The sequence below is a fragment of the Trichosurus vulpecula genome, chromosome 6, assembly GCF_011100635.1.
Source record: "Trichosurus vulpecula isolate mTriVul1 chromosome 6, mTriVul1.pri, whole genome shotgun sequence".
Taxonomy (NCBI): Eukaryota; Metazoa; Chordata; class Mammalia; order Diprotodontia; family Phalangeridae; genus Trichosurus; species Trichosurus vulpecula.
The window spans coordinates 185,788,112-185,801,918 of NC_050578.1; the positions used below are offsets into that span (position 1 = coordinate 185,788,112).

Here is a 13,807-nt window from a genome sequence, read left to right on the forward strand (position 1 = left end):
CTCAGTTTCATAAAGCTGTGTCGGAGGAAGGTTTTATTTGAAGATGAGAAATGTGTTGGTAAGGCTGTCTGTCATCTCTGGTCTATTTTTTTGAAAAAAAACATTGCTGGAAAGTACTAAAGCTGTCCACTGACTCCTCTGTTCCATTCCTCAAAGACACTTCATTCACATTGACTTTACTATAGCAGTTTTGTGTAAAACGAGATTTGATTTTAGAGTATTTAAAGGTTCATGGACTTTGTGCCCTGTACCCTGCCACTGTTTACTCGGTTGTCTCTGCTTTGAAAAAATTCTTAGAGCAGAACTAGTGTATTCTCAAGTACTGAAATAGCAGTTTCATCAATTAAGTATGATACCAATTATGCTAATTATGGCATATGCATGTAAGTAATATTGTATTTTATATATAATATATTTGTTATGCCAATTCTAGTTTCCTTGATAACTGAACAGCTTCTGAAAGGTGGAATTCCCAGGAAAATAGATTAGTTCACTACCTTTATTTGGGATATGTCTGGCCAGGGGGTGATGTCTTTGGGTTACTGGAAAATTGTTATTTTTATAGGGAAGACTTTTCAATTCTTTTTGGAAAGGCTGCCACTCTTTCGACTTATGGTAGCACTTATTCTTTTTAACCAGTTTGAGTACTTCAAAATTTTTCTGCATTAAATTTTACTCATTTCCATATACTACTCATTCCAGAAGCCAATACCAAATTGCATTCTGTATTAAGAAGCACTTCTTCTATTGGATTCTCTCATATACATACAATAATGATATAAAAATTAATTTTTTTTCAATGAGCAGGCTAGATATAGGTTTGCTTTTAGCATCCTGTGGCTAGGCAGTTATTCTTCTTTAAAAAATCTTGGGTTTTAATAGACTTAAAGCTCAATTAGTCAACAATTTGATATCAGGGCCAAAAAATGCAATTTTGGACACATTGGGGAAGGCCTGGTGTCCAAAATGATTTAATTTGACATTGCTGCTGTAGCGTATCCCAGTTAGACCCAATTTCAAATAAAAAGTTCAGTTCAAGGTTTCAGATCTTGTTTAGAATGGAATATCTTTGGTGCTAAGGGCATGATAATTATGTTCAGTTAGTCCATAGTCATGACAAAAAGAAAATAAGCTTAGTCTGTTCCCAGATGGAAGCAATAGAGCCAATAAGCAGAAGTGGCAGAGGCAAATTGATGCTTGATGTAAATAAAAATCTCCAAATAATTAGAGCTATTACAAAGAGAAATAGGCTGGTACAATGGAAAGCGCATTGGTTCTTCGATGAGAGAAACTCTGATTGGGCAAGTACCTCTCTGGGCCTGGGTTTCCTCATCTGTAATATGAGTGGGTTGGATTATATGGCCCCTTAGGTCCCTTCCATATTTAATCTCTGCTATTATGATCTTCCTGAGATAACTATTGCTATGAGAAATAGTAGGTTCTCCCCTTCTGGAGATATTTATGCACATTGTAGATGACCACTTGTCAGGCATGCATAAGGGCATGCTGGTAGATCTTTAAGAATTGCTCCCGCCCCTACCCCCCTTTTAAGTACAACACACTTTTAAGTTTAATCTTCATTGTCAACACTTTCTCCATCACTTTTTTAAGTTTGTACAATCAAAACAATAATAAATCAGGTCCTGAATTGTAGCATATTAATTACTGGGATGTAAATGCTCATACTGAAGATTTAACAATCAGCTTTCTTGCACCTCTAGACTTAAGACTCCATAAAAGGTGAAAGGCACAGAAAGCATACATTTGGGAAGGGGGAAAATAATCTCAAAAATCAGTCTATTTGGTCAAATTTGTTTGCTAGCAATATGATGTTTTCTAATGGACTGATTAATTTGGATACTAAGTGCATTACAGGCATGAACAATCAGTTTTCTCAGAGCTCCTATTTTCAGAACTAGGTGAAGTGTATGCTATAATGTATAGTTCACAGTTATATTTTATTATTTTCATTGTTAAGAATTTTGGTCACAATGAGATTGAGCCTCACATCATTTGTAGATACAGGGAAGGAAGTTGGATGACAGGGAAATGAAATTAAGATTTGTATCTAGGTCCATGTTCTATATGACTAAGATCAAACGTCAATAAATACCTACTTTCATTATTAAGATAAAGCCAGATTAAGTTGGGAGTGAATAGTTGTCAGTATAAGGACCTTGTACTAAAAAAAAGGGTGTGTTTTAAGCAACAGAAAAGCAAATTGGATATTGATTTGAGTAATATTGAGTAATATTTCATATCTAATTGTTTTCTGTGTCTTTTCTCAAATACCAGAAGTATCCTTGAGAGCAGGTATTCTGTCACATGCTTTTCTGACTCCCCTTCCACCCCCATTACCTAGCACAGTCCTAGGCACAAATCAGACTCTTAATAAACCTTTATTGAATAGAATTATGAATACTCGATAAATTTAATGAAGAGATATGGAAAGGCACTAAAGAGAAATCCTGGGGTAGTGGAAATGACACTATTAACAGTGTACAGAAGGCACAGAGAAAAACAATGTAATAGGATTCAGGAAAAATCAAGGAGGGAAAAGGAGCAAATACAAATTGCCTTAAGAATACAATAAACAGATTGTATAGAAAAAAAATTCAATCTGAAGAGTTAACCAAATCCTAAAGACCAATAAGTGATTCTTTTTCACTGGAGTTCTAGTTTTTGAGAATTTTTTTAATGGTAAAAGCTAATCCAATTAGATTGAGGAAATTACTTTTAATAAATTTTTATTTATAAAACAGCTTTGAGGAGAAAAAGATATGATGATGTGATTTAAGAATTCTATATTTCTCCAACTCTCCAAACTTCTATGAAATTACTCTCGGTTAATAGTTAATATTGTTGAGTGTATCGTTTAAGTTGTTTAGCTTGAAAAAACAGTACAGAATTCAGACGGCATGGCAACACCCTTACCTTCTCCACTCCAAAACAAAAACTCTATGTTGTGATCATAATATCTGAAACATTAATATGGAATGTTCAAAACTAAATACCTTTCTATAAAAGATGTGAATGGATCCTTATGTGTGATATGATAGATTCTGTACTGATGAGAAACACAAAACAAAGAAGTATTGGAAAGGACTGTGCTGCTAAGGATCAACTGATAATAATTAATAAACATTGACTTTATTTCTATAGGTCAGATGACTAACATTATTTCAGAGTTGTCTGGGTTGAAGGTAGAATTCATGATCTTTGATCCAAATCTCAATAATTTACTGCAGTTCTATTATTGTCTGAATATAGTTGGGAAGAGAATTAGAGCTTTTGGGGGGGGAATAAAGTCTACATGATACCATTAATTGCTTGTAAAAATGCTTTTCACAAATCCGTGTTTCAGTAATTTTTTTATTTAAAAAAAGTAAAAATAAAATTGCATTTCCATATCTGTGCATGAAAATATGTGCCAATGAAATGTACTTAGTTATTTTTTTAAAGTAACTGAAAGAATGGGGTAATTTTTTAACCCAATAATGATAAGGTCTCAAAATGATTATATAATCCAAGGATTAACTTGTTGCTTATTGCAGATATTATCACAGTAAAAAAAAAACTATTTAGAAGAAAAAAACAAACTATTCTAAGAACTGTTTATTTTTTCTTTCCCATCTCAGTGTATTATTTATTATATTTAGCAATTTTAAAGTTTACAGTACATATCAGTAAATCACCACAGATAATTGTTTCTTAGAAAGGAGAGAATGAGTACCCGATTTAGCAAAGCCAATCACAGTTACAGCACAAAATTTAAAATATATACTATTTTAATTTTTTTTAATTTGGCAAACTTTCAGTTACATTGGTTCAAGTAAAGTAGTTGCTTAAACTTCAAAATGTAGTGTTTTAATATAAGTAATGAAATATCCATCTCCCAATTTGTATATTTTGGAGGGGAGGGAGAAGTCATACACACAGGAACATAGTTTGAAGGGGTTAAGGTAGAGCATTTTTCTGTTATGGGAAATATTTCTCAGTGATGCTTGGTACCTTGAGTTTGTTATGTATTCAGTCTGTAGTGTCATCAGAAAACAGGTGCACCTGCAGCAGCCCTCATTGTCTCAGGGACAGGAGCTGTAGAAAGCTGAAGAAAAAAAAATATTTCTGTTAATAATGTCTTGGTGCTTTCACCTTACAGCATGGACATTCCCATTTTCAAACTCAAACTGGTACCACCCAGGTGTATGGGTGTGTGTATGGGGGACGGGGTTGGAATAAAGTGTTTATTCAAAAATGAACCCTGAGGCAGTTTTGGAGGAAAAGCTGCTTATTATGAAGATACAGAAAAAATCTGAACAATTCTGGGCAGAACAGCAGCAGTTGTATTTCATTAACACTTGTTTTCAAGGATATTAGGAAAGAAGTGGAAATAATTAGGAGGGACCTGAAAGGGGAGATGCTGTTGGTTTGTGTTGGGTCGTGTGCCTGATCTCCATATATGGAGCAGACTGAACAGCAGGACTGCTTTGAAGCTGGCATTTCATTGGTGCCCAGGAGACAAGCATTTTTTTTTTTAACTAGAGATTTTTTGTGTATTTCTTAATATGTATAGATAATCTTGTTGCTTACAAAAAAAATCAGAAATGACCGGTGCTGTGATTCAGACAAGCAAGAAAGTTAAACACAGTTAATAAAATTGCATCACCGTACTTTTTATGCAGTAATATAACAGCAGTCAAAATTAAAAGCCAGAATTTAACCCAGTGCCTTGACCACCTAGAAATATCAGAATAAAAGTCTAGAGAGGACACAATTCAGCTACAATCAATTACTTCTTCATTTGCAATAAAAAAAGGGCTTTGTCACTTTTTTTGCTTTGGAAAAGCAAAATAAATGTTAAAAAGATTGTAGGAGATTTTCATTATTGTATAGTAAGGACTCTTTTAGGAGGTGTGGCATTAAAAGCTGGTTTTAATCACAGCGTGGTGCTAGGAAGCCTCAAAAAGTCCGAGTGGTTTTTTTTTTCTTTTTTTTTAAACCTTTACTTCACTGAGACAGAGGTCTGCCTTTGAGTGACGTCACGAGTTTTAGCAGCAGGCTGCACAAGAGGAGGAAGGCTGGGTGAGTGACAGCCCAGCCTACTTTTTAATAGCTTTGTCATGTGACTGGCAACAGTAGTAAGACAGGTGCCTTCAGTTCACTCTCAGTAAGGGGCTAGTTGCCTGCATGAGTGTATGCTCTGTGGATTGTAGTTTAAAAAGCTTTACTGCCGTCATTCAGAAGCTGGATGGCGTGGGACATGTGCAACCAGGACTCTGTATGGAGTGACATAGAGGTGAGCTGAGCTGAGCGAGCCGAGCTGTGCATTGCAGACAATGTAGAGCCTTAACTTGGACGCAAGTATTCTGTAGAAGGGGAGGTTTTTATGAGGATAATAAGTATAAAAGTAAACCGGGCAGGAGATTTTGGAAGCAAGTCTAAATCTTATCTTAACTCCAATAAGTTTGCTATTTTAAGGTTACTCTCAGATGCCTTGAGCAAATCAAAGCTTAGCTGCTGTCATCAGTATCTCTTGCAGTTGGAAACTATTTTCATGTGCCTTTGGCTCTCTTTCCAGTCATATGCAATATTTATGCTCTAAGATATTGATATGAATCAGTCTGAAGTCTTTCCAGTGGCATTTAGTGGCCTGGTTGGAAAAATGCCATTTCTATTTATAATACGATTAAGATAAAAATTTTAATGAATATTTTAAAATTGAGGTTTCTTTTCATCCTGTTCAGGATTCCCTCTCACCCCCATTTACCAGCTGAACAACTCACAAAAACCTGAACAGTGTCCTGCTATGCTTTTTCAGAATGTTTTCCACCAGAATCTGAAACAGAGATGCTACTTTCTTCCTGTTTATACATGTTGTGGAATGATTTTTGCAAACAAACAAAAAACCTCTCTGAAAGCACAAGGTTCTCAGTTAATCACGGTCGTGCAACAAATGGTTAAATCTCACTGTACAACCGAGACAACAGACTGAAGCAAAAGAGTTTATGCAGGGATTGTGTGTGGAGCTGCCGCTGCCACCGCTGCTAATGCTGCCGCTGCTGCTGCTAATGCTAATGCTGCTGCCGTTGCCGGTGCTGCTGCTGCTGCTGCTGCCTCCGCTGCCTCCGCTCGCGTAAAAATAAATAATAATGTTAGAAATCAACATCTTCGGCTAGGTGCAACCCATGGTGTTTTGGAGGCAGGGGGAGGAAGCAGAGCCCTGAAATGTGGAATGACTAGCATGTGGATTGAGATTTGAGGATTTCTTCATGTCTGCATTCAGTACAGTGGAATGTTATCTCAAAGTTTTGACAACTTGTGCATCGAGAAACTTTCTGTGGACTCTGGTGGGGTGAACCCCAAATAGGGTTAATTACACGGAGGAAGTAAACCTGTAACAATGAATTAGAAAGGAGAGCTCCAAGTACTTCCTATGGGCGACTGGGGGCACATGGGGTAAAAAGGGGAGGATTAAACGTTACACGTGATTCAGTTAAATAAGATGTCCATGTGGTGCAGAGATACACATCTAGAAGGAAAATCATTTTGCCAGGACAATCCGTGAAAGAATTTTTCCTATCTAGCAAGGCATGGACTGGTTTTTTTTAACTCTTTTTGTCATGTTCTCTACTGCTGGTAGCTAGCTGTGGCTGTGCTAAATTTTGTTTGTGGAGCAGAATTGTTCTTATCTTGTTTGGTTTTCTTGGTAAAGGGGAATAGATATGGATAATTTATATGTCCTGTAGCTATTATGAGTCAAGGCTCTAAGTGGCTCCAAAGTCCTAATTGTCTCTGAGTAGCTGGAGTATCCTGTGGGCTGTTGTCTGGCTTACAGTGTGGGTCTCAGCTGCTGCAGCTTCATTTTTCCATCATGTATTATTCCTGATACTGCTAGGAGCTGATTGAGGAACCAGATTATATGGAAATATTGAAGATTTATTTTAATCACTGGAGTTCCTGCAGTCATTTTAAGTAAGCATCAGAACCGATTAATTTACAGCAGTAGATTCTCTTAGAGGGAAAAAAAAAAGGTTAGCTCTCAATATTAATTGTAATACAAGGCAAATGTATGGGTTACTGGTTGAAACTGACCAACTGATATTTCTGTTGCTCTCCATGGGGGAACATGCAGGAGTCCTGGATGAGCTGCTGCATTAACTCTGGGGATCACCAATACCAATCTGAAATATCGTGAACAGCAGCTAGTGTAGGCAGCTTTCATTTTTTGAATCATTAATGTTTGCTGTCATCTTAAAACGTATTATGCCCTTTTGCACATAATGACAGCACAGCGCGTTGGTTAATAAAGGCCTATATCACTGGAGCTTCTTGAGTCCCCCGTGTTTCACAGTTTAATGAAGGTGATGTACAATAAGGTTACAAAGATTGATAGAGACAATTCACACGACACACGTTCCACCAAGCTGTCATTCTTTCCTGGGCTCCCTCCTCTAGACCATTTGAAAATGTTATAAAATCATTTTTTCATTACCATAATTGAAATGTATAAGTCCAGTATTTATGCCTCAAAAAATATTACCATCTCTGGCATCAAAAACCCTCCAAAAGATTAATTGAAAATTATGCTCTATTATATTGATTCATTATCATCCATACAGTTAAGCTAATTTATTGTCTGCTCTTTAAATAAGGGGAAAAAGCCTTTTGTGTTTGGTTCCTACTTTACTCTCTTCAATCTTATTATGAAATGAAGACTATATTTGTGAAGTAACTGTCATAGTGATAGAGAGGCAGTAGAACGCATCTCTGTAATTACAATAAAGTACACCTGTTACAGATGTATAAGGATACAGTAAATATCAGCGTGTCAAATGAGGACAGTTACAGGATTTGGACTGTTAAATCTGGTATCATTCAAAGGCCAAATATAAATTAATAATGGGAACACTTGCTACTAATGTGTCTCAGATTAGCAGTATAATGCTACATTCAGTAGAATTGATTTTATTATCATGTCAACATTGGCAAAAGCATATGTACTTCACTTCAACTCTAACATATTTTAAAAAACCACTAATCCTTATAGGTTCTGCTACAGTTCTGTGTTTTTCTTTCCCCCCTAAAGATCTGTGTTTCCTTAGACCATCATATTCTCTGGGAATGGAAAATTTTTAACCAATCGATGTATTCAGTGTAGATAAGTTTGGTTTGTTTTGGTTTTAAGTCACCAATGAGAATGACACTTGAGGATTCTTAAGGTATCAGGTGTCTGGATTATAGACTATCATGACAGAAACTTGTGCCAGATTCTGAAATTCTGTGTGTGTGTGTGTGTGTATGTGTGTGTGTGTGTGTGTGTGTGTATAGACAGGATAGGGTGAAGAATATCTCTTAAATAAGATAATAGAGTTCATTTGCACCCATGAGAAGTCCTTAGATTGTAACACTACTTAGTGCTAGAGAGTTACCTGCATTGGAACTGTTTATTCCTTTTTGGAAGTTAATAGTAGGCAGGAATTGAAGAGAGTTGCCCACAGGGAGGTATAAAGCAGAGGAGATGAAAATTCCGGGAACAAATGTGAATGTTTTACTAGAACTAAATGCTTGCTTCAACCATGCCTTAACTTAGTAATAATTTGGTCGATAATATTAATCTAGTGATTTTGAATTTACAGATAATAAGAATGGAAGAAATACCAAAAAATGAAGGAACTGATTGAATTCTGAGAATTGTCCTTTTTTTGTCCCACCTTTTAGCCTGCTGTTTGGATATATCACAGTGGCCTGGTGGTCTTATGGAAGAAAGGCAGTCAATTACAGCCCACCCCCAACCCCTTACCAACTGCTGACTCTATTACCAAGTACCGAGTTCCCAGCATGTTGCTCATGATCAAACTGCTGCATATGACCCGTGTAATGTAGCCTTACAGGGATGGCAGAGGTGCTCTGGGAAAAAAAAATTGTACATAAAACATTTTATTCAAAGCCTAAATATCAAGAAGGGTAGTTTGCTTCATGGCAAATGAATGGTTGTATGGCATTAGTTTTGACGTTAGAAGTCACTGCCAAGAGGAAGGGACCTAGTAACTCAGGTGGTAAGATACTAGCATCCCTGGGTCCCTGAAGTCTGAGTCTTCTCTGTAGCTTCTCTCTTATGAACTAAAATTGTTATAAGATGAGGAATGTGGAGTTGAAGCAGCTGATATATTTTTTAGTGACTTCTCTTTTGTATAGGGAATTGTTGGTCAGTTGTTTCAGTTGTGTCTGACTCTTTCTGACCCCATTTAGGGTTTTCCTGGCAAAAATACTAAAGTGATTTGTTATTTTCTTCTCTAGCTCATTTTACAGATGAGGAAACTGTGGCAAACAGGGTTAAATGACTTGCCCAGGGTCACACAGCTAGTAAGTATCTGAGGCCAGATTTGAATTCAAGTCTTCCTGAGTCCGGGCCTGGTGCTCTCTCCACTGTTCTACCACCATTATTCCTGGATTAGTGACGTAGAACCTGTGTGATATGGTTGAGGAATTGCTTATTTACCAAGGAAAGACTTATAGGGATGACAATGCATGATAGCCAGTATTTTAAGCAGCACACATAAGGATATTACATTTCTGATTCCTTTATTTTTTCTAGTTCTTTTTGGTTTTGGAATGATTTAGGTCCATTTTAGGTTTACATTTTATGGAAGCAGCTCTATCTTTAAAGGGAGCATAGCACAGTGTAGAGTGAGAAGATCTGGGTTCAAATTCTGTGTCTGACACATACTGGCTTCATGACCACAGATGGCAAGCTATTGAACTTTTCAGTAGCCCAGGCAGCTCTCTAAGAGTATATGTCACTCTGAAAAGCCTCAGTTCAGTTGGGAAGAAAAAAAAATCAAAGCATGGCAAATATTAATAACAAACATTTTGGTCTTAGGACCCTTTCATACTCTTAAAATTATTGAAGAGCCCTCCTCCCCAAAAAGAACTTTTCTTATGAAGGGTATATCTATTGCTATGTATTATATTTGAAATTAAAATGATTTAGTTCTATTATGAAAATAGACCACCAAAAAGTATTTTGGGACCCCCATGATTCCCAGATCACTCTTTGAAAAACACTTGTTTGAGGCAACAATTGAAGAGCTTTTATGATGCTATATATGAATAACCAAAGAGGTTCCTTGGAAAATAAATGTGAAAGATATTAGAATAAAAGATGTTTTCACAATCTTAAACCAGTCCTCTCCTTTGCTTTGGGATGTAGCTGATGGGTTATACAGAATGCCCTTAGAGAATAAAGACAATGAAAATTATGTGATATTTTTCTAATGATTAAAGACAAAGATAACCAACTTCTGTGAAGTCATTTGAAATAACCCAGGCTTAATTCCTATCACATGCTTCTGCAGTTTAATAAATTCCTGTAGTTAATGAAAGTCATTTTTTTTCTTCTCCCACCCCTACAGTGTGCTGCTCTTGTTGGTGAAGACCAGCCTCTTTGCCCAGATCTCCCAGAACTTGACCTCTCTGAACTAGACGTGAATGACTTGGACGCAGACGGCTTCCTAGGTGGACTCAAATGGTGTAGTGACCAATCAGAAATCATTTCCAATCAGTACAGCAATGAATCTTCAAATATATTCGAGGTAAAGAGGTCCCTCTTGGGAACTCCATATTTAATTGTTCTTTTCCTAACCAGCGTTTTGAAAAATGTTATTAAGTACTAAAGCATGAGTATTTCTTACACTGATATCTTTAAAAGACTTGTCATTACCGTAAGACAATTTACTTTTTTGTGGTAAAAAAAAAAAAATACTTGGAAACAAATGAATGTGTGTATGGTATTTTTTTAAATTTTTATTTCTTTTGAGACTACAAAGACCATATGATGAAATGCTATGGTATTATGAAATAATTGGGGACAGAGAATTAGTGACAAAGGAGAACAAAATCTAAACCTGTTTGTCTTCTTCTTCGCACAGAAAGAGAAAAAGTTGAGCATGACATTAACTTATGCCCAATATAAATTCATATGGAATAATGCACTCCTTTATACCTAGGGCCTTAAATGCCAACTTTATAAAGTGGGTGAGCTGTTTTTATTATTTTATTGTCCACATCCCTGTCTCAACTAGATTGCCACATTCATATTGTATTTGATAAAAAGGGTTCCCTGTTTCTTAATATTGGAAATACCTCAAAAACAGGTCAACTTGCTTCCTTTTAAGGTGTCTATACAGTGCCCCACTACTAACTTATAAATTAACCATCCTGGTATTCTAAATTCATTAATAGGAATGCCTTTCCATATTTCTTTTCATAACCCATTTAAACATGAGAATTATTTGTCCAGAGGAAATGATCAGATATGAGCAGTGATTTGTTGGTAAGAAGTTTTAGCAGTTTCTGTATTCCAGAAACAGGCATGTGTAGCAAAAGGAAAGCTCTGAGTTAGGTGTTAGGAGAGTCCAGGCTCTACCATGAGCTAGTTAGGTAAACTGTAGTTGTGAGATCTATACTTCTGAGGCTTAAGTGTCTTTATCTATAGAGTGAGAGGGTTAGAACAGATGATTCTAAGATTTATTTTAGTTCAAATATTTTATACATTCAATAACTGGGTTCAAACCCTGGCTTTGCTCCTTACTGCCTATGTAACCATGGACAAGTCACTTAACCTTTATGAGCCTCGTTTTGCCTATCAGTAAAATGAGGGTATCGAGACCAGATAAATTCTATGACCTCATCTAACTACCAACTTATTATCATTTGAATTGTACAAAATACACTCTTTCTTTGGAGTACACTTCATTTATTTGGGATAATCTCATTCACTGGTTCCAAACTTTAGTAATCTAGGGAGTGCCTTGAATGAAGACTAATAAATTGACTGATATGAAATACAAATGACTTCAAATGAATAATTATTTGTTGATTAAGATATGGGAGAGTGCTTCTGGAGGACAGCCATCATTTACAAAGCTAGATCAAGCATCTTCTAGATATTAAAAAAATAGGATCGAATCTTCTTTCTCCAAGTTGATTAATTTGTTGTTCTGCCTAAATGTAGGGGAATGGGCAACATGCCTTCCTTTTAAAGCAGGAAGTCTTAACATAGGATTCACAAACCTCTAAAGGCTCTGTGAATAGATTTCAGGATGTCCTTGAATTTGGATGTGAAAAACATTATATCTGTGTTTTCAATTGCCTTTCAACTTAAACTATCTTCTTTATTTTATAATATGCATTTATAAAGATGATTCTGAGAAAGGAGCACATAGACTTGACCACACTGCCAGAGGAAACAATGACACAAAACCAGCTAAGAATACTTTCTAAAGGTGTTTTTATTCTATGATAATTTCTTTTTATTTGAAAAGCAAGAGAAGTATTCGGTTCAACAAATGTTGAGTACGTATGACATGCAAGGCACTGTATTAGGTGATGGGTATAAAAATGGAAGATGATTCCTGACTCTGGGAAGTATACATCCTACTAGCAAATACAACATGTAAATGTGTAAATGAATACAAGATAATGGGAGATGGGAGAGAGAGAATGGGGCTTGAATTGAATCATAAGAAAGTTAGGGATTCTACTAGGTAGAAGGGGGGAGGCAGGCAACAGAAACATCTTATACAAGGACTGAGAGGCAGCGAATGAAATGCAGAAGGAGAACATTTAGCAGACCAGTCTGACTGTAACATGCCACCTTCCTTTATGCCATCACCCTCTTCCCTCATCTCAGTCTCCTAGAATCCCTAGCTTCTTTCATGAGGCCTTTCCTGATGTCCCCTCCCCTAATTGTTACTGACTTTTCCCTCTTGAAATTACTTCACATTATTTTGAATATGCTTTGTAATTACTAACCCTGGGTATATGTCATATCCCCTCCCTATCCCTAGTAAAATGTAAGTTTTTTGAGGTCAAGGACTATCTCATGTTTTTCTTAGTATCTCTAGTACCTAGCACAGTGCCATTATCATAATGTGTGCTTACTAAAGATGTGAAGTGAATTGAATAGAGAGTCTATTCAATAAATCTAGAAAGATAGGTGGGAGTCAGTTTGTTGAGGCCTTTAAATGCCAAGCTGTGGAGTTTACATTTTATCCTAAGGACAATAGGCAGAGGCTAAATATATTTGAATAGTGACGTTGTCAGATCTGTGCCTTAAGAAGATTTGGGCAGCTATGTGGAGGATGGCTTGGAGAAAAGAATGACTTGAAAAAGAGAGGCCAAGTAAGATAATTAGGACAATTGCCATTCTCCAGTTGAAACATGAAGAGACCCTGAACAGGTTTCCCAGCCCTCTGAGTGGAGAAGAGGGGACAGACAGGAGAGATATTGTAGAAGCATAATCAGCAAGACTTTGCACTTGATTGGGTATTGTGGGTGAAGTAGAGGGGAAATTGAAGGGTAACACCTAGATTGCTAACCTGAGTGACTAGAAATATGGTTATACTTTCCACAGAAATAGAAACGTTTGTAGGATGGGCATGTTCAGGGTAAGGTAGTTCATTCTGCTTTGGAGAAGTTGAGTTTGGAGAGCAAGTGGAACCATCTAAGAAAGGTGGTTGGTGGCACTAGCACTTAAGAGAGAGAATAGATCTGGATATAAAAATTGGGGAGTCACCTCCATGGAGATGATGCTTGAACCCATGGAGATGTGATGAAGTCCCAGAGAGAGAGGCTATAGAGAAAAATAAGAAGAGGAACCAGGCCTTGGAAAATACCAACAGTTTGGAGGTGGGGTATGGATAATGATTAAGAAAGGAGATTAAGAAGGAGTGATCACTTTGCTCAGAGGATAACCAGGAGAGGACAGTGGCCCAAAAGCCAGGGAATAGAATATATATATATATAT

General features: G+C 36.6%; 1 protein-coding gene across 5 annotated transcripts in view; it reads left to right on the forward strand.

Moving 5' to 3' along the window:
• The window catches only part of PPARGC1A (PPARG coactivator 1 alpha), a 784,344-nt gene that overhangs the window by 647,112 nt on the left and 123,425 nt on the right, over positions 1-13,807 (forward strand). For 3 of the 5 annotated variants that reach the window (XM_036762810.1, XM_036762813.1, XM_036762815.1), the window contains exon 2: positions 10,413-10,592. In XM_036762810.1, coding sequence (XP_036618705.1) covers positions 10,413-10,592 — 180 coding nt within the window. Of the gene's footprint in view, positions 1-5,165; positions 5,297-6,858; positions 6,973-10,412; positions 10,593-13,807 lie in introns of those variants that run through there. The other 2 variants (XM_036762812.1, XM_036762814.1) reach the window with 2 other exon arrangements.